This window comes from Impatiens glandulifera, chromosome 6, assembly GCF_907164915.1.
Source record: "Impatiens glandulifera chromosome 6, dImpGla2.1, whole genome shotgun sequence".
NCBI classification, from domain to species: Eukaryota; Viridiplantae; Streptophyta; class Magnoliopsida; order Ericales; family Balsaminaceae; genus Impatiens; species Impatiens glandulifera.
Genome location: NC_061867.1, coordinates 40,161,957 through 40,189,563, shown reverse-complemented (window position 1 = coordinate 40,189,563; position 27,607 = coordinate 40,161,957). Strand labels below are relative to the sequence as shown.

The 27,607-nt window shown below is 37.9% G+C and overlaps 1 protein-coding gene across 1 annotated transcript; it reads left to right on the top strand.

Moving 5' to 3' along the window:
- The first annotated feature begins 24,230 nt into the window (after positions 1-24,230).
- On the top strand, positions 24,231-26,825 carry LOC124943594 (CAP-Gly domain-containing linker protein 1-like). Its single transcript, XM_047484080.1, has 2 exons — positions 24,231-24,297; positions 24,877-26,825. Exons 1-2 carry the CDS (start codon positions 24,231-24,233, stop codon positions 26,823-26,825), a joined length of 2,016 nt encoding a protein of 671 aa, XP_047340036.1.
- Positions 26,826-27,607: the final 782 nt, after the last annotated feature.

Sequence of the window (27,607 nt, the reverse complement as noted above, 5' to 3'; positions counted from 1 at the left end):
GTAGCACGGGCTGATTGGCTAGAGTTGTTTCCGCGGCCTTGGCTACGATCGTCCGAGGCAATAAAAGAGGTGTTTGTGTGGACGAATTCATCCTTCCTTGTTTCAACAAGGAGCAAATCAGATCTAGCATCGTAGAAAGATGGGAGAGGCTTCTTTTGACCTATTATGGTGGCGATTGTTTCGTAGTTTTCATTCAAACCCCCAAGTAGACGCAACACCAGTCGATTTTCAGAAACGGGGCAATCAACATTAGCAAGTTGATCCGCAATCATCTTCAATTCAGTGCAATAAGCACTCATGTTTGGGAAATCATTGAGACGAATTTGAGAAAACCTATTTTCAAGATACATAGCGCGAGAACCTGTGTTATCTTGAAATATATTCGCTAAACGTTCCCAAGCCTGAGCAGCCGTCATACCAGGTTTTTGGATCGTGTTTAGTAGATCCTTGGATATTGTTCCAAATATCCATTGCTTGACAAGGGCGTCAAGGCGTTTCCACAGAAGAGAGTCGGTCTCGGAAGATGTTGAAGGTGTTTCGGAGGCGTTGGGAGTTTTTGGTTTGAGATGTTCGTAAACATTGTGAATCAAGCAGTGGTTTTCGAGAAGGTCTGCCCAAGAGAGATATTCCTCGCTACCCATCTCTAGGGTGATAGGAATTATGGAGCGGAGATTGTTAACAGAGAAAGCAGAGTGGTATTGAGAAACAGACATGGTGGTGGGCGTCTGACTTTGATTGGAGGAGGAGTCTGAATTAGTAGGTGGGACAGACATTAGAAGTTTGTGCGTGAGGCAGCAAGGTGGGAGGAAGAGAAAAAAAATTCGATTGATGATCTTGAGAGGATCTTTACTCTGATACCATGATAGAGATTAATCCCATGGTTATTATTGATAAACAATGTTACAATATATACTAGTCAAAAGACTCTTAATAAGGTAAACCACTAATCTAGGAATCTAAACAAGGTAACCCACTAATCTAGGAATCTAAACAAGGTAACAAGATATATACAATATACTAATAGGACCTCAAGTCATCGTTAGGTGTGTGGCTACATTAGGCAATGAGTGGATGATAATATTCTTAATCGTGTCAGTGAAGAGATACACGCGAAGGGTCTATGAAGAGTTATATACTCATAACACTGTTAACAACAATTTTTTCTAATAAAGTAGATGATGGACTTGAAGTACCAAGATGAAAAAACTATATAAGAACACTTGAATGCATTTCAAGGAATTATTAATTAGTTAACTGGAATGGGAATCAAGTTTGATGATGAGTGTAAAGGTTATTACTTTTTTTTGTACAATGTTGGATTCATGTGACATTCAAAACGTTGTTGTATAACTCAGTCGTAAATCCCCTTTGTGTACTATGTAGGTGGTGAAAAGTGGTGTCCTCAATACAGAGATGAGAAGAAAATCACAAAGTTGTTCTTCATATTATGATGTTCTACTCATTAAAAGAAGAGGAAGGAGTAAGGGTAGAGGCCCTAATGAAAAAAGTAAAAGAAAAAATAAATCTAATAAAAATGCTAATACTGAGTGTTATTATTGTGATAAAAGGGACATATCATAAAAAATTTCTGAACGTTCCTAAGAGAGAAAAAAATACAAATGATAAAGAAAAGAAAATTGATGACAGTGACAAACATAATAAATTCAATGTGGCCACCGATGATTTCTTTAGTTTGTATGACGATGATGTTAATATCGTTTGCTAGGAGACTAGTTGGGTGATTAATAGCGATGTTTCAATACATGCCACATCATAGAGGGATTTCTTCACATTTTACACTTCTAAGGATTATGGAGGTGTTAGAATGGGTAACAATTACATTCCCAAAGTTATTAGGTTTGGAAATGTGTGCCTAAAACTTGAAATTTGCAAAACATTGGTTTTGAATAATGTGAAGCACATCCCCGACATCCGTATGAATTTGTTCTCCACTAGGAAACTCGATGATGAAGGCTTTTGCAATACTTTTCGTGATGGTAAATAGAAGCTTACTAAAGGCTCCTTGATATTGACAAATAGATAAAAGTGTTCATCATTGTATATGATGCGGGTAACAATTGCAGGTTCTATAGTCAATGCAATTGATGATGAAGAAAACATTGAGCTTTGACATAACAGACTTAGTTATATGAGTGTAGTGAATAATGGTTCTTTGAACAAGTGTACTCATTGTTTAGCAGAGAAGCAGACTAGAGTTAATTTCAAGAATGTTCCTCACTCGCAAAACCAGGTATACTTGAGTTAGTATATTCTGATGTGTGTGCTCCTTTAAAAACAAAGACACTTAGTGGTGCCTTGTGACTTTTATAGACGGATATTCAAAGAATAATTGAATGTATACTTTAAAGTACAAAGATCGAGTGTTAGATGTTTTCAAACAGTTTCATGCTCTGGTAGAAAGGCAAACTAGCGCAACACGTAAGTATGTTTGGACGGATAATGGTGGTGAGTATTCTGGTTCTTTTTATGAGTGTTACAAGAAACAAGGAATTCAACATTAAAAAAACTTCTAAAGACATCTTAGTTAAATGGTTTAGTTGAGTTGATGAACCAAACACTAGTTGAAAGGGTGAGATATTTGATTTTGCAATCACATCTTCCGAAATCTTTTTAAGGTGAGGCTTTGAATAAAGTGGTATAAGTTTTGAATCTCACACCCTACATTCCTTTGGATTTTGAGGTTCCAGATAAGATATAGTCGGGAAAGGAAGTTTTTTATGACCATTTGTGCATCTTTGGGTGTAAGACTTTTGTTCACATTCTGAATGATGAACGACAAGACGTGATAGTGTGTGTTAATCGATTATGGGCTAGATGAATTTGGTTACAAATTTTATTATCCTACTCGGAAGAATTTCTTTAGAAGTCGAGATGTTGTGTTTATTGAAAACTAGAACATAACTATTATTGATAAATAAAAAAAGTTGAAAATAATAGCGATGATTCTATTGAGTTGGATATAGTTCCTACACATGCAGAACATACAAATCACGAAGAGATGTGTCAAATGATATTGATTGTATCAATAATGATTAAATTTCACCGACCAATGGTTTTGATCAAACTAAAAATGTTGATGAATACGTTCAGGATGTACTAGTTGAACCTTCTTTAAGAAGATCTGTTAGAGAGTGTCGTCCCACTACAAGGTTCCCTTAAGGTGAGTATGTAATGCTCTTGGATACATGGATTTAAGAAACCTACCAAGAGGCAATTTATATTGATGAGAAAAAGTCATGGTTGAAATATATGGAAGAGGATATGCAATCACTTCATGAGAACCACACTAATGATTTGGTAAAGTTTTCACACGCCAAGAAGACTCTCAAGAACATATGTATTTACAAGATTAATACCGAAAATAATAATTTACAACCAAGATACAAGGTTCTATAGTTGTTAAAGGGTTTGGTCAAAAGAAATGTATTGATTTTAAAGAGATGTTATCTATGGTTGTGAAGATGTCCTCGATCCGAGTTGTTCTTTGTATAGCAGTGTACTTGAACCTAAAGATTGACCAACTTGATGTGAAAACTACATTTCTTCTTGATTATTTGGAAGACAAAATATTATGAAACAACTAGAGGATTCAAAGTCAAAGAAAAAGAGCATATTGTGTGCAAATTGAAAATGAGCTTGTGTGGTCTCAAACAAGCTCTAAGGCAATGGTACAAGAAGTTTGACTCTTTTATGATAAGTCATGGGTACAACAAGACATCATCAAATCACTGTATTTTTGTCAAAATGTACTCAAAAGATGACTTTAATATTCTTTTTTTAAATGTTGACGAAATATTAATCATCAGTCATGATATTAGCAAGATTAATATACTGAAGAGAGAGTTGAGAAAATCTTTTGCGATCAATGATTTGGGACCGGCGAAGAAGATATTCGGCATGAATATTTCTTGTGATAGAAAAAATGGGAAACTTTAGTTATCTTAAAAAGACTACATCGAGAAAGTTGTTGAAAGATTCAACATGAGTAAGGCCAAAATGGTTTGCTCTACACGTACAGATCATTTCAAATCACTTCTAAGCAATGTCCTAAGAGTGAGAAAGTGGAAACATAAATGAGAAAAGTTCTCTATTCGTTTGTTATCGATAGTTTAATATAAACCATGATTTGTACTTGGCCTAATATTGTTTAGTATGCTAGAGTAGTTAGTCGGTTTATCTCAAATTTTAGTAAAGAGCACTAGAAAGTTGTGAAATAGATATTAATATATATTTCCCCAGCCTCCTTAAGAGGTCCTAGGTTTGAGCACATTAGGTGACAAGTTATGTTCTTGATTAAATGGTTAAGTGTGTTTGCGGGCTATGTGCTTAACCCCTTGTGGCCACATTTTTTTTAGATATTAAGATATCTGAGAGGTATTTCTAGAGTGTGTTTGTGTTTTGGTGGCAGTGATCATATGTTAGTTGGGTATAAAAATTCAGATATGACAGGTGATGTTGAGTTTTGGAAATCTATTTTAGAATTTATGATGACATTTGTAGAGGGAGCTACTTTATGGAAATCAAAACTGCAAAAATGTCTTATGTTGTCCGCCACATAAGTTGAGTACATTACAATCATTGAGGGTTACAAAGAAGCTTTGTGGATGAAGAAATTTCTTAAAGAGTTGGGTTATAACTAAGAGAAATTTGTTGTGTTTAGCGATAGATAGAGCACTATCTAACTCTCCAAAAACTCGTCATTTCATTCCAGGTTGAAACATATAGATGTGAGATATCATTGATTTGAGACATGCTTGAAACAAAATAACTGCTCTTGGAAAAAGTGCACACAAGTGAGAACGAATCAGAGATGTTGACGAAGACTATAACGAGTGAAAAACTTGAGGCTTGTCGGCGAAGAACGGGTATGTTAGAGCCCACCATATGAGCTGGAGGGGAGTTTGTTGAGGTGTTCGGTCCATTGGGCTTGGACTAATAATATATTATATTATATTATTTTATAATATAATATATTATTATTGTATAATATAATATATTATACATTCTATTATAGTATACTAACTATTATATATTCTTATATAGTAAGGGTTTTTAGTGAATTAGACAATCAAGAAAGAAACATGAAACCAAAAAAAAAAAAGCAAGACAAAGGCAGACGTTGGGAAGAAAAATTCATTTTCTTCAACTATTTTCTCTTTTTTTCTAGATAATATAGGCTTAGATAAAGTTGACAATTCGAAACTTCCCCACGGTAACCAAACCGGTAACCAAACCGAATTGTTCCGTTTGGGGCGGCTTTACCCCGGTTTAAGAAGTAGTTGATCATGGATGGTATTTGTGTCAGCCGCCATCAAACTGCCCTGATTTCACCCCGATTATGCGCCCTGAACACTAAAAACACAATTAAATATATAAAATCACTAATATATTATGTTTTATAAGAGTTGTAAGTTTATTTTTTATAATAATATATATTTTAATGTATTACAATATATATAATATTAAAAAAAAAATCTATTTATATAATTTAATTATATAAAAAATATTTATTTTTGAGAATATAGTATAAACAGTACCCGTGGGAATTTCTTGAAATCGAATGGGACGGGGATGGTAGTAAAAAAATTCCTGAAGTAAAAACAGGGTGGGGATTGTTGAAATTTTTAGGGTCACTAGTATAATAAATAATTGTGCAAATGTCATATTTAATATAAGCCAAAATAATGTGATCTAATGTGACTAAGTTTATGGCTTATGTGTGTATTTGTCATGAATATAAAATGAGAATACCTAAGTGGAATTTCTAATTTTATGAAGGGGCTGAATTAGAACCAATTCTTCTTTGCATCCCTAGAAAACTATTGACTTACTCATCAAATCAAATGGAATAACCATTACACATAAATAAAGTCTAAAGAAATTGAGGATTAAATACTTTTTCTATTATAAGGAAAGAGAAGATTTAGAACAATAATTAAGGTACTCCACATTATTAAGATTTTAATTTCTCACACATATTATTATGATCTAATTAGAATAATTATAACAATTGGTATCAAACCGTCGTCCTAATATTTTGTGAGAATATATATAATTCGGCATAAGATATATTATGGATTTATGATAATTTCAAATAATATATATATTTATCATTCAAGATTCATATATTCATCTGTTAAACGGTTAAATTTCTAGATTTATGGATATTTAAATTATTTCTAGATTTATGAATATATAAGAGGAATAATTAAATAATTATTTAATAATGTTTACTAAATTTATGAATATTTAAAGGATATTTAGATTTTATCGTGTTTAAGGAGGAATTCTCTTATTTGAAGGTCGTGTTAAAGGAGGAATTCTCTTATTTGAAGGTCGACAATTAAATATCCATAAAAGTTGGGATATTCGTTGTTAAAGATTAATATAATATATATATATATATATATATATATTATAAATTAGAGAGAATTAAGGAACAATTTTATTGTTAAGTATATATAAATCAATATATAATAAAAATTTAATTATATCATTTATTTCAGGATTAAAAGATTAAGGTCGATGATTTGTAAATTAATAAATAATTGGATTTCGGTTATAAGAATATTTGAAATTTGGCCAAATAAATCTTGATGGTTTATTATTTAATTTAATTAATATGACACATTACAAATTTCAAATTCAAGAAGGATGATTTGACTTACTGTATAATTTTATTTTTTATAATAAAATAAATTACATGTCTCTTTAGAAAAATATATATTATTGATTTGGATTATACAATAATATGACATTTAAATTTAAAATAATGATATTATTGTTCATTATTTGGATTGTATTGATTGATACAAATAATCACCAAAGTGATAATGTTTGTTTAAATTAATTCAAGACAATTTTGAATGGTAGTATTGTGTAATTCATGTGATTATATTATTTGGCCCAACGGTTGATAATTAATTAACAGAATTGCATTAATATTTGTGATGATAAATATGTAATAATTATAAAGTCTTATTTATGTGAATAATTAATTCATCCAAAGATAGATTGATTATTTGACATGTCTTATTATTAATGTTTTATCATTACACCAAAATACTATTAGCAATTAATATTATTGTCCAAAAACTTGATATTAATGTTGCATTAAGTATTTTGAGATGGGATAAATCATTATTTGAATTTAGTTGTTACTTATGTTTATAAATGTGAACAACTACTTTATTGAATATCCTAAATAATGAAGGGCTATAATCAGGGACGGACTCAGAATTTCGAACTGGGATGGCCTTGAAAAAAATTTAGGGTGGGCTTAAAATAATAACGAGAAAATTTTGAAAAAAACAAGTTTATAAAAGTAAAATTTTACCATTTTATAATAATTAGATAAAAAAACAATGAATTATATTAATTTTGTTTAAGAAATTAAGGGTAATCTCATATTTCTACCGTAAAAAATAATAATAATAATAATAATTTTTTCGGGGTGGGCTTCAGCCCACCCGAGCCTCTACATAAATTTGTCCCTGGCTATTATTATGTCAAGTTAAAAATAGTTTTTTTTAGACGAGACTGCAATATTTTTTTTGAGGATATTGAGTTTGAGGGGAGAAATGATTTTGTCTTTAAAAATGTTAGATCAATAATTCCTATTGTGGAAGATTTGATTTATATCTTTGACATTGATAAGGATTTTATTGATATTGATGATAATGTTAAAAAATCAAGAATAACAAGACAATATTGATTAAATTCATTAAGTACAAACTCAACAACCTCAAAATCAAGTGTCTTTATGACAATCTAGTTTAATTGAATTACTCTTTAAGGACAATTTATAGTACTCGTTGCATATTTTAATATGGAGCTTCACCATAATATATGTTAAGGAGTTTTTCAATAGAGACATTGAAAAACAATTTGGTGCAATGAGAAAACTTTGTGTCGAAAGACCAAATTAATATAGTTTGCAAATTAAAAAATTCAGCTATAGAATTAAAGAAGCGTCTCGTTAGTGATACCATAAATTCCACAAAATAACAATTCTCTCTTTTGGTTTTTGAGGTGAATTTAATTGATTATTTATGTATCACAAGTTTAGTGGGAGTACACGTCCATTTATGGTTTTATATATGGGTGACATTTTGTTTGTCACAAATTTTGCTTGACATTGTAACCAATAATTATGAGATATTTGAAAATAACTAAGAATTAAATGCTCACATATAGGAAGTCGGATAGTCTTGAGATTATTGAGTATTCTAACTTCAATATTACGGGATGCCAAAACACTATGAAATCCACTTCGGGTTATATTTTTCGCTAGCTGGTTTTGTCATTTCTTGAAAAAGTGTCAAACAAACACTTATGATGTCATCCACTATTGCAGCGGAATTTATGACATGTTACTAGGCATCAAATTAAGTGATGTTGATATCAAGTTTATTGTTATGAAAGAAATGATACAAAGTGGATAAATTTCTATAAAATATTTATGTACAAACTTTATGGTTATGAACCTCTTGATAATAGGTTTATCGTCTAGTGTCTTTCATAAGAATATTGCTCGTATGAGTGTTGTAGAGATCGATAATCTCTAACTTTAGTCAGAGTTTGTAGTTTGGTTGTCTTTCAGTTTAGTTATTTTATAGATATTTGTGAAGTTTTTTTTATTCTGATCAGAAATTAAGTATTATTCAGTTCATTACACTTTGTATAATTATGTTTAAAGTATGATCTCACTAAAGTCAAGTAGGACCAGTTGAAAATTGACATGAAAAGATCACTTGCGTGGAATTTTCATTCCTCACATTCATGATATGATTTGTCAATTAATTGTATTGATTTATGTGGTCATTGTTGGGTCTAGTTGTGATTAAATACAACGACGAACTCTTTGTTCCTATATTGATATAATTAATTGATAAAATTGTTTATACAACATATGATTAAGATGACATAAAACTTCAGGCGCATTATGGTTGATACATTTATTTTTGTACATACGTGACCTAGTGGGATATTGTTGGAATTTTTAGGGTCACTAGTATAATAAATAATTGTGCAAATGTCATATTTAATATAAGCCAAAATAATGTGATCTAATGTGATTAAGTTTATGTCTTATGTGTATATTTGTCATTAATATAAAGTAAGGATACTTAAGTTGAATTTCTAATTTTATGAAGGGGCTGAATTAGAAATAACCTAACTATAATAACTAACTTAATGTTAGTTATATGTAACGGTAATGGTTCCCATTTGAAGTATGGTCAATTCTCCTTTGCATCCTCATCACTATTGACGCACTAATCAAATGGAAGAACCATTGCACATAAAGAAAGTCTAAAGAAATTGAGGATTAAAGACTTTTTCTATTACAAGGAAAGAGTAGATTTAGAACAATAATCAAGGTACGCTTCCGCCGTATTAAGATTTTAATTTCTCACACATATTATTAGGATCTAATTAGTATAATTCTAACAGGGATTATAAATGCATTCCCCGTCTCAAACCGTCTCATATTGTTATCCCTAGGTTTAGATATTTCTACTATTGGTAAAAAAAAAATACATTATATATGTATATGTCTCTTTATCTATGCTGATATTCTATAAGACTTAGATAATATGTTATATTATAAATCTTATTTTGTAAGGATTTGTGTAACCCATTATAAGCAATATTATTGTAGACGTTTTAAGCGACCTAAGGGTCCCGTGGTTATTCTTGTTTTTTGGTTTTTCACGTTAAAACTCGTGTCTCTTTATTTTGTTACTTGTTTGATTGAATGAAGATTGATAGATTATAAAAAAAAAATATGAAATTATAAACGCATATTTCCGCATTAGGTTCTTTTTATTAATGTTTTTGAAAGAGCGAGGACTAAAGTCATTGAATCACACTCAGTCTTACCAACTATGGATGAAGATGTGTTTCATAGAAAGATTGAACTACAACATCTAAAATAAGGAGACCAAGTTCTTAATTAAAACTCTCATAGACTTTCAAGACCCCATAGGAAAATTCAAACCCAATTGGACGAGAGCTTATTCATCATGAAGAGCATCCTATTAGAGGAAATTGTCTACCTTTAGAACCTAGGCGGAGTCTAACAATATTCACCAATATATCTTATTCTCTAAGAGATATTATACTTGAAAATTAACGTCTTTCAGTTCAAAAATTAGTTTGCTTTTAATTAACTTTTTGAGTTTTAGCCTCTCTCTTCCGTATGTTTTACTTGTGGGCCTCAAAAGTCCATCTTAATTTTAGTTGACCCTTAGGCCTTGTAAATCTCTTATCTTTTAAGTCATAAACTAGTTTGTTCTCAGTTCTCACTCTTAAATTTTAAAGATTCAGACACTCTTGTTCGGCTTGAATTATGGGCCTCAAAAGGCCATTTTGTTTCAATTCACCGTCATATTCAACAATCTATTCTTGCTAATTGGATCTCCAATAAATTATAACTTTTGACAGATTGTACAAGTACAGATTACCCAAACAAATAGAAAAATGGCCTGGAAATTTGTGATAATTTGAAATATCATATTATCCTCTAAAATGGCTGCAAAATTGGGTTCAGTTCTTGTTAAGTGACAATTCTTCTTTGTTATAGAAATTGTATATAGTTTGTCTCTTTTAAATGGTTTATGATTATATAGAACTAGGTGCTATAGCTGTCACATTGTCTAATGTATTATCACTTTACAAGAATACTCCATTTACTTGTGTGCTTGAAATTTATCACCATTTGCTGAGAACACTACCCATTCTGGCTTAGTTTTCACCCTTGGGCATGAGTTACCCCCTTATTTCGTCACATGAAAGAATAGAAGTATGGAAATGTGGTTAATAGCATTCTTGTCAATAAAGACATATGGTTGAATTGTAAATAGTGTGTAGAGAAAGCATCATATAATAGTCTTAGATCTTCTTCAGTTGAATCAGTTCTGTTCTCATCTTACAATTCTCTCTGTTTTATCATCTATGTTCGGCCAATTCTGTCTCCTACCGAAGGATGTTAAAATCTTGAGTTGACTCTTAAATTCTTACGATTTCATATTAGGTTAACAAGTCTTATTTTAAGTAAACTTTTACGATTTTAAATTTATGATAATAAGATTTTACGAATTTATAAATATTTTCGATATTATAATTCTATAAGATAAGAGTAAACTCCTTTTACTCACTGACTTTTGTAATTTGAAACTTTTTTTTCTTTATTGATTTATGGGTCTTAAAAGCCCATTTTGATTTGATTGACCTTTTTAGGTTACCTAGGTCCATTTCCTTTTAATTATTTTGGAGTCTTGACTCTCTTATTCACGACATTTTAAAGCAAGAAACCAAACAAAAACTTTTTAACATCATACATTTCAAACCACCAAAGGTGATCAACAATTTCTCGAATTTAGAACTCATCACTATCAAACCATGTTTTGAATTTTTAAATGCTCAATCCCTTTTTCAACTCACTCAAGAATATTAAAACTTTCAAACCTTCAGAATTCATTTGTTGGCGTCATAAGACTCGTATACTATCTTTATTGTTTTGTCTTAAACTCATTTATTTTCAATTTTCTTTTATGAATCATGCTCACCGTTTTCAAATAAGTTTTTTTTTTTAAATAAGTCAATAGTATTTTTAATTTTTTTCAAAACCTTTTGGTTTAGTTGTTTTATTGTTGATCAACGTTTTACTTATTTTCAATTATTTTCTTAGATTGGGGTTAGAATGAAATTTTTATTTTTTTTATCAATTTTGATATAGATACATAGGAAGCCTAAATTGTTCTAAGTTATAACCATATAAAACACTGGTATTTGGACTTGGATTTGTTGGTTCTAATTATTGGATCTTCTAAGAACAGTTATGAAGAAATGAAACTCTAAAAAAATACTTAGAAGGACAATAATATTTGTTAAAGAGAAAAAATCTTAATAGTCTCAAGTGTTGTATATTAACATTTACAAACAACATTTATAAACGAGTAATTAGTCTAGAAACTCTAAATTATTTAATACATACATGCCTAAGCCCATTAATAATTAAATAAGTCTTAATTGCATAATAATAATAAAGACCAACAACTTTCAATTTGTTAACAATCAATGCTTAGACTCACAGTCTCCTCCGTAAACTTGATTTGATTTGAGATTCTTCACGCCGAGCAGCTCTCGCATCTCCACGAATTTGAAACCTTCTAGTGCGTTGGTGAGAATGTTTGTACGTTCATCTCTAATGTTTACGAACTCTACAACAATCTATTAGTTCTCGACACATTCACGAATGAAGTGGAACCGAGTGTCGATGTGTTTGTTACGTACATGAAATACATGGTTCTTCATTAATGTTATTGTGGACTTGTTGTCGACATAAAAGGTTACCGGTCTTGAATTGCATCTAAGCACCTCGCTCGACAAGTTTCTCAGTGAAAGTCCTTGCCATGACGCTACAGTAGCTGCAATAAAGTTCTCCTCACATGAAGATAAAACAATAGTTCACTACTTCTGAGATTGACAGGTGATCAGATTCCCTCTATTACTTTTTCTATTGTTTGTATCATCGGTTAGGTCGTTAATAATAAAACCAACAAGTTCTTAAACTTCTCGTCCTCTTCTTAACTGAATCTCAGAGTTTGTCGTTCTTTTCACGTAACGAAGAATGTGTTTTTTACTGTTTATTGGTGTATAGTGGTAGGCTACTCCATGTATAGACTCATTATGCTAACTACATAAGAGAGATGAAGTCGAGTGTGCGTCAAGTACCTGAGACACCCGATGATACGCCTATACTCCTTTAGATCCACTAAGCTTCCTTTCACATCCTTTCTGAGCTACAACTTTTCTTCATCGGATACTTGCTCAAGTTGCAATCCTCCATTGCAAATTATTTCAATACCTTCTTCACATAAGTTGTTTGCTTAACCTCGATGATATCTTTCTTCTACTCCACATTGATACTAAGATGGTAGGAAAGTAGCCCGAGATCACTCATCTCGAACTCCTTCATCATCTGTTTTTTGAACTCCTCGACATCCTTGATGCTTTATCCTGTCATGATCAAGTCGTCGACGTATACACTAACAATGAGTACGTCTTCTCCATGGTTTCTCGTGAACACATCCTACTCTTGAGAACACTTCACGAAACTGAGACTCATCATTCTCTTGTTCAGGCAAGTGTTCCACGCTCTTGGTGATTGACGTAGTCCGTAGAGAGACTTTTATAACTTGTACACATTGTGCTCTTTATTCTTGATGATGAAGCCTTCAAGTTGAGCGACATAGACTTCTTCTTCGATATCACTACTGAGAAATTCTGATTTGACATTCAAGTGGTGAATCTCCCATCCGCGGTGAGCTGCAATGGCAAGAATTAGCCTGACTATGTCATGTTTTTCCATTGTTGCAAAGATCTCCTCAAAATTAACGTCTTTCTTATGAACATAGCCTTTCGCTACCAATATCGCTTTGTTCTTGAGGATGTTGTATTTGCTGTCTCTTTTCAACTTGAAAACTCATTTTAACCCGATGGTCTTGTGACTTGGTGGTAAGTCGGTGAGCTCCCATATCTTGTTCTTCCTGATAGACTCGAGCTCTTTGTTCATGGCCTCATTCCATAGCTCTTCGATTATTGCCTCGTGATATATTGTTGGCTCGTCGGTGGTGAGCAACAATAATTCATCAAGATCCATCTCTACCAATGGTGCCTTCGAGTAGTCATCTTGTAGGATTCCGAATTTCATGGAATTTTGTATGAGCTCGTTGTTGTCGTTGCACCGCTCCCACTTCTTCTCCTACTCAAACATAGTATCTCTACACACATAAATTTTCCCACAAGTTGGATCAAAAAATTCGTGTTCCTTGCTTCCGTCTTCGAACTTCACATTTCCGATAATTTTCTCATCGAGCTCATTGAGATTCTCTCGATGGCCCGTCATAAATTTGTTTACTCCATTGTCTAGGTACCACACATCGGTGTGATTATACTCATTGCCACTTACGAAGAGTGTTTCCATGACTTTCTCTTCATTGAACAACATCACCTCAGGTTCCTCCTTGGATAGTTCTTGTACAAACTCTTCAAGGTTAGTCTCCTCATCTGGGAAAAACATTTGTCACTTCCTCGGCAAACATTAATATTGTCTCCTCGTCATAGAAGCTAGTGAGGTTTGTGTTAGATTAAGTTAAATTAATTTAACAGGGAAATAATTGATTAAAATGAACTTAAGATAATAAACGACATAGCTTTGATGATGTGCTGATAAGTGAATAAAACTGAAGAGTCGCAAGCAGCTTGTTTTGATGATGCGTTAAATGAATAAAATTAAGTATGTTTAAATGCGTAGGTGAAGAAGCGCGAGCAGACGTCTCAAGCTGTAGAAGCGCAAGTAGACGTCTCACTTCGAGCAGAAGTCTTGGTTAAAAGAAGCGCGAGCAGACGCCTTAGTTCAGTAGTAGTCTGAAGAAGCGCGAGCAGACGCCTTACTTCAGCGGCAGTTTGAAGAAGCGCGAGTAGACGCTTTGCTTCAGCGGTAGTCTAAAGAAGCGCGAGTAAATGTCTTGCTTCAACAGCAATTTAAAGAAGTGTGAGTAGACGCCTTGCTTTAGTAGTAGTCTGAAAAAGTGCGAGCAGATGTCTTGCTTCAGCAGCATTCTGAAGAAGTGCGAGCAGACGCCTTGCTTCAATAGCAGTCTAAAGAAGCGTTGACAGCAACCTTGCTTCAACATTCGTATGAAGAAAAGCTCCACTGTTAGATAAAATTAGACCGGTTCAAACATACCTAACTTAAATAAACTTTCCATGCAGGAACAAGGAACCGGACCAGAACCGGCTAAAGAAAACTAGCCGGTATGGCTACTAAACCGACCAAGAATACCTGGAACATGACCGCACAAAGAAAGGATCGGCCAAAGCTTAAAACCGGAATCATCAAACAGCCGATCATCCACAAGGCAGAGAAATAACCGGAAGAAGTCCGGTTACATTACTCATACCAAAAGCCACTCGGCTAAGTCAAGCGGCCGACCAGTACAAGAAGACAATTCGGGTATCTATTGAGAATGATATCAAAGGAACAGACTGAACACTTCCATATTCATGCAAGTCTGAGGAAAGACTGTAGGCTACAAAAGACAGTACTACCGCATCTTTCCACTTCGGGATAAGACAGAAAGGAAATCTTTCAAGTACAGACAACTGTCCAACAGACAGTGCCTACATCAAGTAAAAGACAAACCCGGCAGGTTTGTCTTACACACCGGAAGAACAGACCGACAGGTCTGAGACAGAATACCAGGTCTGAGGTTGACCATCAGGTCGGAGGAAACGACCGCAGGTCTAAACCTCTGAAACACTGAATCACTGCACCTCTGCTCAGCCAATCAGATTCAAGGAAGTGAAATATGACCGTTGGCATATTTCACATATAAAAGGGGGCAGTTGAAGAAGAGTAAATGTGGGACATACATTGGGATAACGAGCGCTAAGAGCATTTACTACAAGTGATAAGAGTGTGCTGTTTTAGAAAGCCTAAGTGTTGAAAGTTAAAGTGTGTTTTACAATTTCGGTGAAAACTGTAAGAGTGTTATCGAGCAGGAAATAAGTCTCGATCGGTTTGTACTTGTATTCCTTAGTGAATATCCTTCTCGCGGTTTCGAGAGGAAGGGGTGACGTAGGAGTTTTATCTCCGAACATCCATAAAAACTGTCGTGTTATTTACTGTCTGCCGGTTCCATTACTTAACCAATCTATACCACTATAGCCGACTTAATCCTATCCAAGCCGAAATTCCAGGTTACCAAAGCCGACCCATCAAATTTCAAACATCCATTATACAATACCGTTTCTGCCTATTATACAAGCGTGCCGCTTCAACCTGAAAGCAAACCTCTTCCGCGCTTGAACCTAGTTCAAGGGTTTGTGACAGGTTGTGTAGTATTGAAACCCCAGTGTTAATCTCTAACCGGATTAACCACCACCCTTCGAGTGTAAACCGCTAACCGGTCCAACCCCCGGTTCCCCAGCGGCGATCTAGATCCTAACAATTGGTATCAGAGCAGTTAGTTTCAATACTAAAGCAAGCATGTATCAGGATAGGCCTCCAATGCTAGAAGGTGATGACTTTGCCAACTGGAAGGCACGCATGCACCTGCACCTAGTCACTTTGGATGATGAAATGGAGTCCATTCTGACCGAAGGACCGATAATTATCGATAAGGACAAAAAGGAATGGACGGCTGAAGATAGGAGAAGAAACAACCTGGATAATCATGCTAGAAACCGGATCTCCAACAGTGTGGATAGAAACACATACTGCAAGATCAGAGACTGCCAAACCGCGAAGGAGACATGGAACACGGTTATCCAGATCTTTAAGGGAAATGAAAGAACAAAGGAGAACAAAATAATGGTGGCCACACAAAAGTTTGAGAGCATCAAGATGAAACCAGGAGAAACTATGAAGGAATACAGTGACCGGTTCACTGGTGTGTTAGATGAGTTAGCAACTCTGGGCAAGAAGTATGACAACAAAGAGGTCATTATGAAGGTTTTGAGATCTCTTCCAAGTGCTTGGGACAAAAAAACAATGGTAATGAGGGAATCAAAGAGCCTACGTAAGATGAAACTATACGACGTATTCGAAGATCTTAAGGCATACGAGTTCGAAATGAGCTCTAGAACCGAAGAGGAAGTCTCGGCTTCAACATCAACCAGAGCACTAATCACATCTACAGAACCGGCTGCACCTGCTTCTACACCTACACCGGTACCGGTTCCTACACCCGTACCGATCAGAACCGCCGAACAGTTCACTGAGGATGCCATGGCAATGCTTGCACAGAAATTTGGGAGGTTCATGAAAAGAAGCCAACCAACGAACAACTACTATGGTGACAAATCCAATGTAAGATGCTACAACTGTAACTGTTTGGGACATTTTAAGTGGGAATGCAGGAAACCAAGGAGGGATACCCAGAAACCGGACTATCAAAATGACAGAAACAATTATCAACAAACCGGTGAAGGAAGTGAGATACCGAAAGCACTGATAGCCGACGATGGAGGAAGTGTATGGGCTCACAGTGACAGTGACGATGAACTCACATGTCTTATGGCAAATGAGGAACATGTATTTGACTCTCCTTGTGAGGAATTCACTAAAGATGAGTTATATAATGCATTAAATGACATGGTAGAAGAATATAAGAACCTACTAACCATGCTACCTAAGCACCTCAACATTAGAACCGATCCCATAGTACCCATTCCGACAGAACCAGAGGTACTCATCATAACTGAACCGGAAGTCATACAACCCGATGATATTCACACTTTAGAAACCGAATTAGATCCTAAGACCGAACAATCTAGTGAACCAACTAGAGAACTAACCGAGGAAGAAAATGCCCGACTTCAATATAAGATGGCCGCGTATAAGAGATCTAGTGATATAGTAAAGAACATGAATAGACACTACAGACATCCTCGTTGCAAGTTTGGCCTAGGATACGAAAATAGCTCCAAAGACCGAAAAACCATAGAGAAAGCAAGGCTTACAAGAGGAAACCTTCCCTTTATAAAATTTCTTAAGAGCTCCTGGACCGCTGAAGAAGAGGAGACCGCATACTATAGGGAAGAAAAGCTAAAATACGACTATGTTGGTCCAACCGGATCATGGCTTGACCCTGTGAAAAGAAAAGCTGAAATCCTCAAACATAAGAAAGCCTTTCCTGAACCACGTAGGTCAAACCATAGATCACCGAATCAAAGACCATCACCCTTTAAGACCTCTGTAGGAAAACCTAGATACACGAGACCGAGTGCCAAAAGGACAGTTAAAACCCTAGCAAAGAAAACCGTCCGATTTATCAAGGTTTGGATACCTAAGGGACTAATCGCATGTGGACCCAAGTAAATGTGGGTACCAAATAGTTGTAAATATATACATTTTGCAGGATCCAAAGAAACGGCTAGGAAACTCTGAATGGTTCTTGGACAGCGGTTGCTCTAGGCACATGACCGGAAACAGCAATTTGCTAACCGACATCAGAACAGTAACCGGTGCTTTAATCACTTTTGGTGACAACTCAAAAGGTAAAACTGTGGGCAAGGGTAAGATTGTCCATGGTAACCTAACTATTGATAATGTACTTCTAGTTGAAAATCTACGTTTTAATCTTCTTAGCATTAGTCAGATGTGTGATGCTGGATACACGGTAGAATTTCTTAAACATGCATGCTTAGTTAAGAACTCTCAAGGTATCGTACTACTGACCGGAAATGGGATAAGTAATATTTACAAGGTAGATTGGAAAACTAGAATAGAATATCCTATATGCATGATAGCTAAGACTGATCAAACCTGGTTGTGGCATAAGAGACTAAATCATCTAAACATGAAAACCTTAAACTACATTCGTGGTAAAAAGTTAGTTGAAGGTATTCCTGACATAGTATTTAACCAGGATAAGGTTTGCTCAGCATGTCAAATGGGTAAACAGACTAGGTCATCTTTTAAGAGTAAAGGAAATATCCAATCTAGCCGATGTTTAGACCTTCTTCACATGGATTTATTTGGACCAATTCAGGTTGTTAGCCTAGGAGGTATGCTTTACACCATGGTAGTTATTGATGATTACTCTAGATTTACATGGGTAATATTTCTACCATCCAAACGTGAAACCGTATCAAACCTGATTACACTTCTTAAGCGCCTACAAAATGAAAAATCAACTCGCATTAATAGCATTCGAAGTGATCGAGGTACCGAATTTACCAATAGTACATTAACTGCATATCTTGACGAATCCGGCATTAGACACGAGTTGTCTAGTGCTAGAACTCCTCAACAAAATGGCCTGGCCGAGAGAAGAAACCGGACTCTCAAGGAAGCCGCACGGTCCATGATAGCCGATTCCGGCATTGCTCAGAAATTTTGTGCTGAGGCTATCAACACTGCATGCTATACACAAAACCGGTCTTTAATAAACAAATTTCACAACAAAACGCCGTATGAGGTTTATTTTAACAGGGTTCCTAAACTTAAGTACCTCAGGATTTTCGGTTGTAAATGTTATATACATATAAATGGTAAAACCCAACTCACCGTTTTTTATGCAAAAACCGATACCGGCATCATGCTAGGATACTCAGCAGTAAGTAAAGCATATAGAGTATATAATAATAGAACTGCAACCATGGAGGAAACAATTCACGTTGTTTTCAATGAATCGGTTGAAAGCAATACTGCTTCACGCTTTGATCTACACAACAGATTGGAAAATAACGATATTCATTCTGATAGTGAAGATGAGACTCCGATCTACAGGCGGTTTGTCCATGATCAAATGGGTAACATTGAAACCCAGCCGGATCAAGCTGTTCCACAATAGGAAGCTGACACTTCGGTCCAATCCGAGGGAGTCGGTCGGTCTGACAATCATGTTCAGCCTACCGACATGTCTAGCCTTGATCAAATTAACGGTAATTTGGTAGACACTCCTGAACTGAATCTCAGAAGAAACAGTAAACATCCTCCTGAGCAAATTATAGGTGACCCTTCAGAACCTGTTCGAACTAGGGGTCAACTTTTGGAAGGATATTTTAATTCCGCTTTCATATCCCAGATTGAACTGAAAAGAATAGATGAAGCATTGTCAGATCCGGATTGGATCTTGGGAATGCAAGAAGAGCTGAACTAGTTCGAGAGTAGTAAAGTCTGGTACCTAGTTCCCAGACCGAAAGATCAATCGGTCATAGGAACAAGATGGGTATTCAGAAACAAACTCAATGAGGACGGTCTGGTCACGAGGAACAAAGCCAGATTAGTGGCTCAAGGCTACAAACAGGAAGAAGGCATTGATTTTGAAGAATCATTTGCCCCTGTAGCCAGGATTGAAGCCATTAGGATTTTTCTAGCTTTTGCAGCTTTCAAAAACTTTAAAGTTTTTCAAATGGATGTTAAAAGTGCGTTTCTGAACGGTGATCTACGTGAAAAAGTGTATGTTGAACAACCACCCGGTTTCAAAAACGCTGCATTTCCAAACCATGTATACCGGCTAAATAAAGCTTTATACGGTCTAAAGCAAGCACCTAGAGCCTGGTATGATACACTAACCGCATTTCTATTACAACATGATTTCACCATCAGTTCGGTGGATAAAACACTGTTCAAATTTGAAAAGAAGGAACATATCCTACTTGTTGAAATTTATGTAGATGATATTATTTTCGGTTCCACCGATCCTAAGCTATGTGATAAGTTTTCAAAAATGATGACTGACAAGTTTGAAATGAGTATGATGGGAGAATTAAGTTTCTTCCTAGGTCTTCAGGTCAAACAACTCAAAGAAGGAACATTCATCAGTCAACCTAAGTACACCAAGGAGCTACTGAAGAAATTCGGGATGGACACCTGCTCCTCGGCGGCTACTCCAATGAGCTCATCCATTAAACTGGACAGAGATGATGAGGGCCAATCGGTAGACCAGATTGCATATCGGGGCATGATCGGATCCCTCCTATACTTGACAGCGAGTAGACCGGACATCCTGTTTGCAGTTGGTGTTTGTGGGAGATTCCAAACAAATCCAAAACAATCTCACTACACAGCCGCAAAGAGGATACTGAAGTATCTAAAGGGCACACTTGACGTCGGTCTATGGTACCCAAAGGACTCGTCCTTTAATCTAACGAGTTACTCAGACGTAGATTATGCAGGGTGTAAGATTGACAGAAAGAGCACCAGCGGAACATGTCAGTTCCTTGGTGACCGACTGGTGTCATGGCACAGCAAGAAACAGACATCAGTGGCCACATCCACTGCAGAAGCTGAATACTTGGCGGCCGGAAGTTGCTGTTCTCAACTCCTCTGGATCCAACAACAGCTGAAGGACTTCGGTGTCATAGCCGAAGAGTCACCGATCTTCTGTGACAACACGAGTGCCATAGCGATCACTTACAATCCGGTTCTCCACTCCAGAACCAAGCACATCGACATAAGGCACCATTTCATCAGGGAACATGTCACACTAAAGCATATCCGGCTGGAATATGTATCGACCGATCAACAAGTAGTCGATATCTTCACAAAGCCGCTACAGGAAGCTAAGTTCTCTCAATTTAGACTTACTCTCTGCTTAACCGACATTAGCCAAATCCTTCCAAAGGATGCTTAAAGGGAAACCGGTTCAAACAGACAAAACCGGTAATTCTTCCTAAACTGTTGAAATTCGAATCTTCAGGGTGTCTGTGGAAGAACCGCCCAGTTTATCAGATAGAGTAAACCGACCAGCTACTTGGTGCATGCACCAAATAACCGCATCGGGATGAACAACTGATACCTGACCGGTTCGGAAGCAGGCTATCCTAGATTATTTGGATTTCAAATAGAAGAGGAATAATTATCAGGGTTTAAGGATATCTGTTCTGAAACATTACCCTCTCAAAGTAAAACAGGTCGCGCCTAAAAAGACGTGAAGATCTTTGGATATCTTTCACAGTCCAGGCCTATGACCGACAACCTAGTCTGAAAATTCTGCCTATTTCATGCAATATCTTATACCCTACGGTCAATAGACATTATCTCATTCAATACCTGGACAATAGGATAGCCCCCAAACTAGTATTTAAGGGAAACACACATTCACTAAAACATTCACAAGACAAAACACATCCTCTCACTAAGGCAACCATGTCTCAGTTCCCAAACATTCTTCAAGTTGATTTTGAATCTTGCTCCAGTACCGAGCACTATGAAGTGTATAGGATGATTAAGGCTCTGGAAGATACTGGCCTTCAGTATTTTCTGGACGATAAACAAACTGTCTACCCTGAATCCATTCTGGAGTTTTTCTATAATGACAGAGTATTCAGGGGTACCCCTCATTTTGATACCCATATTCAATCCAAGGTTGGGGTTATTATCTTCGATTTCACCGAGCAGGACTTCGCTCGGTGCTTCAGTCTGCCCAAGCAAGGGCTCACAGACCTCAACCCACCGGCCAACATTAAGGCTGAGGTCTCCCTCTCTTTTGCCCGGTCGGATGAGCCTGTTGACAATCACGGCGCTAAGTCACACCTGAGGGCTGAATATCAGCTCCTCAACGATGTGATAAGAAGGGGCATCTTTGGAAGGGATGTCACCAACACATACTGTGCCGCGACCTTCAACATGATGGCAGCCATTTTCACCAGTACGCCGGTCAACTGGTCCCGGGTGCTATTCGACGTCCTCATCTGGATGGTCGTCATCCGGTCGGTCGGTCTCATTCCCCAAATAAGCAGCCTCCTCGTGGAACTTGGTGTCCCAACCTGTCCCGGCGAAGGTTTGAACCAAGCCCAGGTGCTAACCAGAGAGATAACTGACTCATTCTATGATCGGTTTGAGAGAGCCTGGAGGAGGAGGAACTTCAATCGCCCCCGTGAAGCCCCTTCCCGCGCACATTAAGTCACTCCTTCTTGCACCCGGTCGTTTTGCTTCATGCACCGGGTGCATCTTTATCCAACTCATGTTTGATCATTTCGGCTTCATCCGTGTTTCTTTCAGTTTCATTTACGTCTCTTTTGATTTCATGTTTCCCCTCATTATTATTCATGACATTTCGGCATTGTTCTATGTTATTTTCGGTCTTATCTAATTAATCTCGGTTACGTTCAAGTGCATTTAATGAGATAATCCCTAATTAATGAGATAACTCCCAACCACCTGCACATTTAATATCCAACTAACCTGGTTACTTCCCAACTAACACCTACCTCGGGCTTCGCAATCTGCCGCTTCCCCATGCGCCTTGAAAAGGTAAAGATTCTTTTCCTTAATAAAACAAAACTGACAATCAATGCTTAGATTTTTCCCTCCAAAACCGACCCTATATAAGGAGCTATTCTCTACTCAATTTACCACATCCAACAGCATTAAAAACACTTCTGAAATCCTTTGAATCCCATCTCTCTCAACACCGAAATCATGCCGAGCCGAACTCTAGGTAACTTCCTAAGCATTGATTTCAACTCTTGCATGGGAGAGAGGGACGGAACTCCTGATCAGAAGCTCATGTTTAACTCTCTCACTGAGACCGGTCTTCAACCTTTCCTTGAAGAGGCCGGTCCAATACTTCTAGAGGATGTCAAGGCCTTCTTTCGAAGCACCTGCATCAGGGAAAATACATCGTCTCTACCGTCAGAGACCATACATTCTGGATCGATGAGGTTGAATTTGCCTCCCTATTCGGTCTACCCACTGAAGGATTCTCTGACTTCCCAACTATACAGGACCTTGCGGGATTTGAAACCGCCCAATATCTATCGGCCACCTCCTCTCCGGTGGAACACTATGGGCCAAAAACCCAGCTTGCTGGTCACGGTCAACTACTCCTTGAAATCGTGACTCGTTCGATTCTGTGTCAATCGCCGAATCAACGGTATTCTAGGAATACCTACAACCTTATGACCCACATCCTTTGCGAATCGGCCATCAACTGGTCAACGGTCATATTCGAGAACCTCAAAAATATGGTGCTGACCAAGAGAGGTCTCGGTTATGCACCACATATCAGCAAGCTGATTCTTGGGTACCGACCAGAGTTCGGACCGGGCACACCGGCCTCATCCACGAACATCCTCGACAAGGATTCGGCAATGGACCGAATTTCTAGAATGTCTTTTCAATAGGCTGTATTTTCATTATCTATGTATGCCTATCTTAATACCGAATTTCGTGTCGGTTTTCTTTATGCACTACTTCTTGAATTCAATCTCAGTTTAAATGACCATGTCTTCTTAATTCTTTGAACATTTATCTAAGTAACCGGTTAACATCTTCAAACTATAACCGCGTTCTTATTCGGTCACATAAAATTGCTCAAAATAAATTGCAAACACTCTGATCACTCAAAATAACCGGTTAGACTTAGAAACCGTATCATCAATCGGTTTCAAGAAGAAGAGTGCGTCATCAATGACATAAGCAAAGGCTCTTGGAGGGAAATTTCCCGCCCAAAACTGCCGCCCTTCTTTTGGTTTCCCGCCCATGGTTTGGCGCCCACGGTTTGGCGCTCATTTCAATTCGGAGGGAAAATTCCCGCCCTTTATTGATGGGACGGTTGGGCTTCCAAACCACATCTATAAAAGGGATTTTCGGTCATTTTATTTCATTCTCACGCGATTCTGCTTTCTCTCTCTAAGCTCTCTCACTCTCTGAAGCGGTTATCTCTCACATTCTCAAACTCTCTAACATGGGGCGTGATTCGGCTTTGATCAAACTCCTATCTCAGGTGGATTTCGAGGAAATCCAGTTGAATGGTACGCCCGAGGCGAAGGAAGTTACTGACCGGGTAATCAAAACCGGTCTGGAATATTTCCTTGGCGGTCCTCATATTATCTATAAAGATGCGGTAGAAGAATTCTTCAAAACCGCAACCATCTCCGACAACAAAATCACGGCGACTGTATGCGGTTCCGAAATAGAGCTCACCAAGGCATTGGTGGCAGAGAGCCTGCGTCTTCCGACAACCGGCCAGGATGCAACGGCAGAAATAGAGTAGGACACCTTTGAGGCGGCTTGCAAGATTCTATCGGCAACTAAAGAGCCGATCAAAGCATCCGGCAGCAAACAAATGTTGAAGCCGGAGTATATCCCAGTATGTGACATCTTCGCAAGGGCGATCCTGGCGAGGGGAGGAAATTTCAGCAACCTCACAAAAGACAAAATCAAGATGCTGATCGGTCTGTTGGAAGGACGAAAGGTTAACTGGGCAAAGGCGGTGTTCAGCAACCTAATGGATATGGTGAAACCGGATTCAAACCGGTCGTGGGGATACGCCGTTCCTCTCGGTAAGATCTTCCTTCACCTAAATCTCGACATCGGTATTGCTGTCGCAGAACGATCCCTCATCAGATCAAGGCAATTCCTAGAAAGGACGCAGCCGGCCCCCGGTTCCATAGGTGGCCGAAAGAAGAAAGCCGCCAAGAAAGCTGCCCCAGCCAAAGCAAAGGCTGAAAGCAAAGGAAAGGAGAAAGTAACCTCCTCGGAACCGCCGCAACAAACAGAAGATGAGGAGTCGGCTTCCTTCTCTGAGAAAACCGATACGGAGAAGACCGAGGATGATAGAACGGTCAATGAAGCCGACAATCCGGCCCAGAGCCCCAATGATGCCGGCCCTGACGCCAATCCTGAGACCACCGAGGGTGGTGAAAAGGGCGGTGAGGAAGGAGACAAAGAAGCCGATGATGAAGGCGGCAACAATAATGAGGAGGCCGAAGAAGCGGAGGCCGATAGGGTAACCCGAAAACTCCTTAAAGCCGCCAAGAGGCGAGCCGGGTCGATTGAAGAACTATACATGGAGTGGCACGAGCACCGGTTTGGTACACCGTATAGAGAAATCCTACCGGGCCACACAGACGAGGAGTGCATGCAAAGATTGGAGGAGGTGGAAGACTTAATGATGAATCTCACAAACTCCAATACAATTCAAGAGGTACAACACCGAACTTGTCTCTTGATACCGAAGGTCCAACTACGGAAGCTAACCGCACGCATCCGGAAAATTACGGAGGAGTTCAAAGCGGTGGGACCAGAAGACACTTTAACACCGCGAGTGTTAGAAAGGCTTGAAAAAGCCAAAGGGGACCTTATTCAAGAAATCGACCGGCTGGAAGCAATTTGCAACCAAAGGAAAGTACCGGTCTATACTGCTCCCCAAATCGAGAGGATTCCGGTTAACTGTCCAACACCTCCAAGGGAGATTGCGGCATCGAAAGAATCCGATGAAAGAGCCGACCCCAACCTCACCGGGCAATCCCCTCCTCCACAACCGGAAGTCCCCGCTTCAGACTTCACGAAAGAATGGGTTGAGGACCGTCTTCAGAAGCTTGAAGCCTCCACATCAGAACTGATTGATAACCGCATTCAAGAGTTTGAAGACTCTGCGGTTCAGCCGTTCAAAGATAGATCACAAAGAATATTTGGTTCGGCCCTCCAGTTCGCCGACGCCACAAGGAGTCTTCTGGAAAGAAATCAGGAACGGTTCTTAGAAATCGGTGAAGATCTGCAGGAAGAGGCAGCTCAGCGCAATAAATACGTTCAGCGAACCGAAATTTTGGAGAATTTGACCTCCGAGTTAAAGGGAGACTTCGACCGGTTTGAGAGAGAAACCGATCAACGGTTGACATCGATGAGCGATGACCTGGTGGGTACAACACTTAAACGGGTCTCCGAACTCGAGAAGACAAATGTGGGTCTCGTGGCCGAACTAAAGGCGCTCTCTGAACAGGTTGCCGAACTGCTAAGGGCAAAGGTGAACGCGGATGCCGCGGCTATAGCGGCTGATGCTGAAACGGCTAAAAGGATCCAGGATGCGCTGGATGCCGAAGCAGGTAAAGAGAAAGAGGCACCGCGCTCTTCTCATCTTACCGAAGAGGAAGCCGCGCGGATTAGAAGGGGAGAGGCTTTATTCCCAGGATTTACAAAGAAAGCAGCCGCTCAAGCTGCGGAGGATGCCGAGCGGTTGGAAAGGCAAAAACAGAAGCTGGAAGAATTCGCCGCCGAAAACAAGAAGAAGAAGGCGGCCGCCTCCGCCTCAGCGCCGAAAAAGCGGAAGAGGGAGGCTCCTAAGAAGGAGGCCCTTAAGAAGGTTCAAATTGCCGAGCTGCTCAATGAAGTCACGGAACCGGTCATCACAAGTGCATCGCAGCAGGCCGACCAAGTCGAAGAGGAAGTCGAAGAGCAACTGCAGTCGCGGTCTACAAGACCGCGAGTCTCCGCACCGACCAGTCGACCGCCACCGGAGAAGAAAAAGCGGATCATATATGACTTCTCGGACTCTGAATAGGGACTATCTTTCCTTTAATATTGCCTTAGTGTTTTTATATATTTTGTCTCTTTCGGTTATCTATATATATATAAAGTTATTTTTGAAACCGGCCATCTCTTGCATTTCTACTTTGTTTTGATAATTTTAAATAAAATAATCAAAAAGGGAGAAATTGATAAGATAAAAGATAAAGACTCTCTTCCAAAATTTTTCTCAAAATTTTTCAAAAAATTCTCCTAAGTCAGTTTCAAAAATCCGGCCAAACAAAACAACCGGCCTACTGTTGCAAACTTACATGATTTTGATAATTTTAAATAAAATAATCAAAAAGGGAGAAATTGTTAGATAAAATTAGACCGGTTCAAACATACCTAACTTAAATAAACTTTCCATGCAGGAACAAGGAACCGGACCGGAACCGGCTAAAGAAAACTAGCCGGTCAAGCTACTAAACCGACCAAGAATACCTGGAACTTGACCGCACAAAGAAAGGATCGGCCAAAGCTTAAAACCGGAATCATCAAACAGCCGATCATCCACAAGGCAGAGAAATAACCGAAAGAAGTCCGGTTACATTACTCATACCAAAAGCCACTCGGCTAAGTCAAGCGGCCGACCAGTACAAGAAGACAATTCGGGTATCTATTGAGAATGATATCAAAGGAACAGACTGAAAACTTCCATATTCATGCAAGTCTGAGGAAAGACTGTAGGCTGCAGAAGACAGTACTACCGGATCTTTCCACTTCGGGATAAGACAGAAAGGAAATCTTTCAAGTACAGACAACTGTCCAACAGAC

Bases quoted from the DNA above. Each gene is read 5' to 3' on its own strand.
- LOC124943594 (XM_047484080.1), top strand. From the start codon at position 24,231: ATGGGGCGTGATTCGGCTTTGATCAAACTCCTATCTCAGGTGGATTTC. The intron at 24,298-24,876 runs GTACGCCCGAGG...TTGCTGTCGCAG, and splicing joins CGAGGAAATCCAGTTGAATG to AACGATCCCTCATCAGATCA.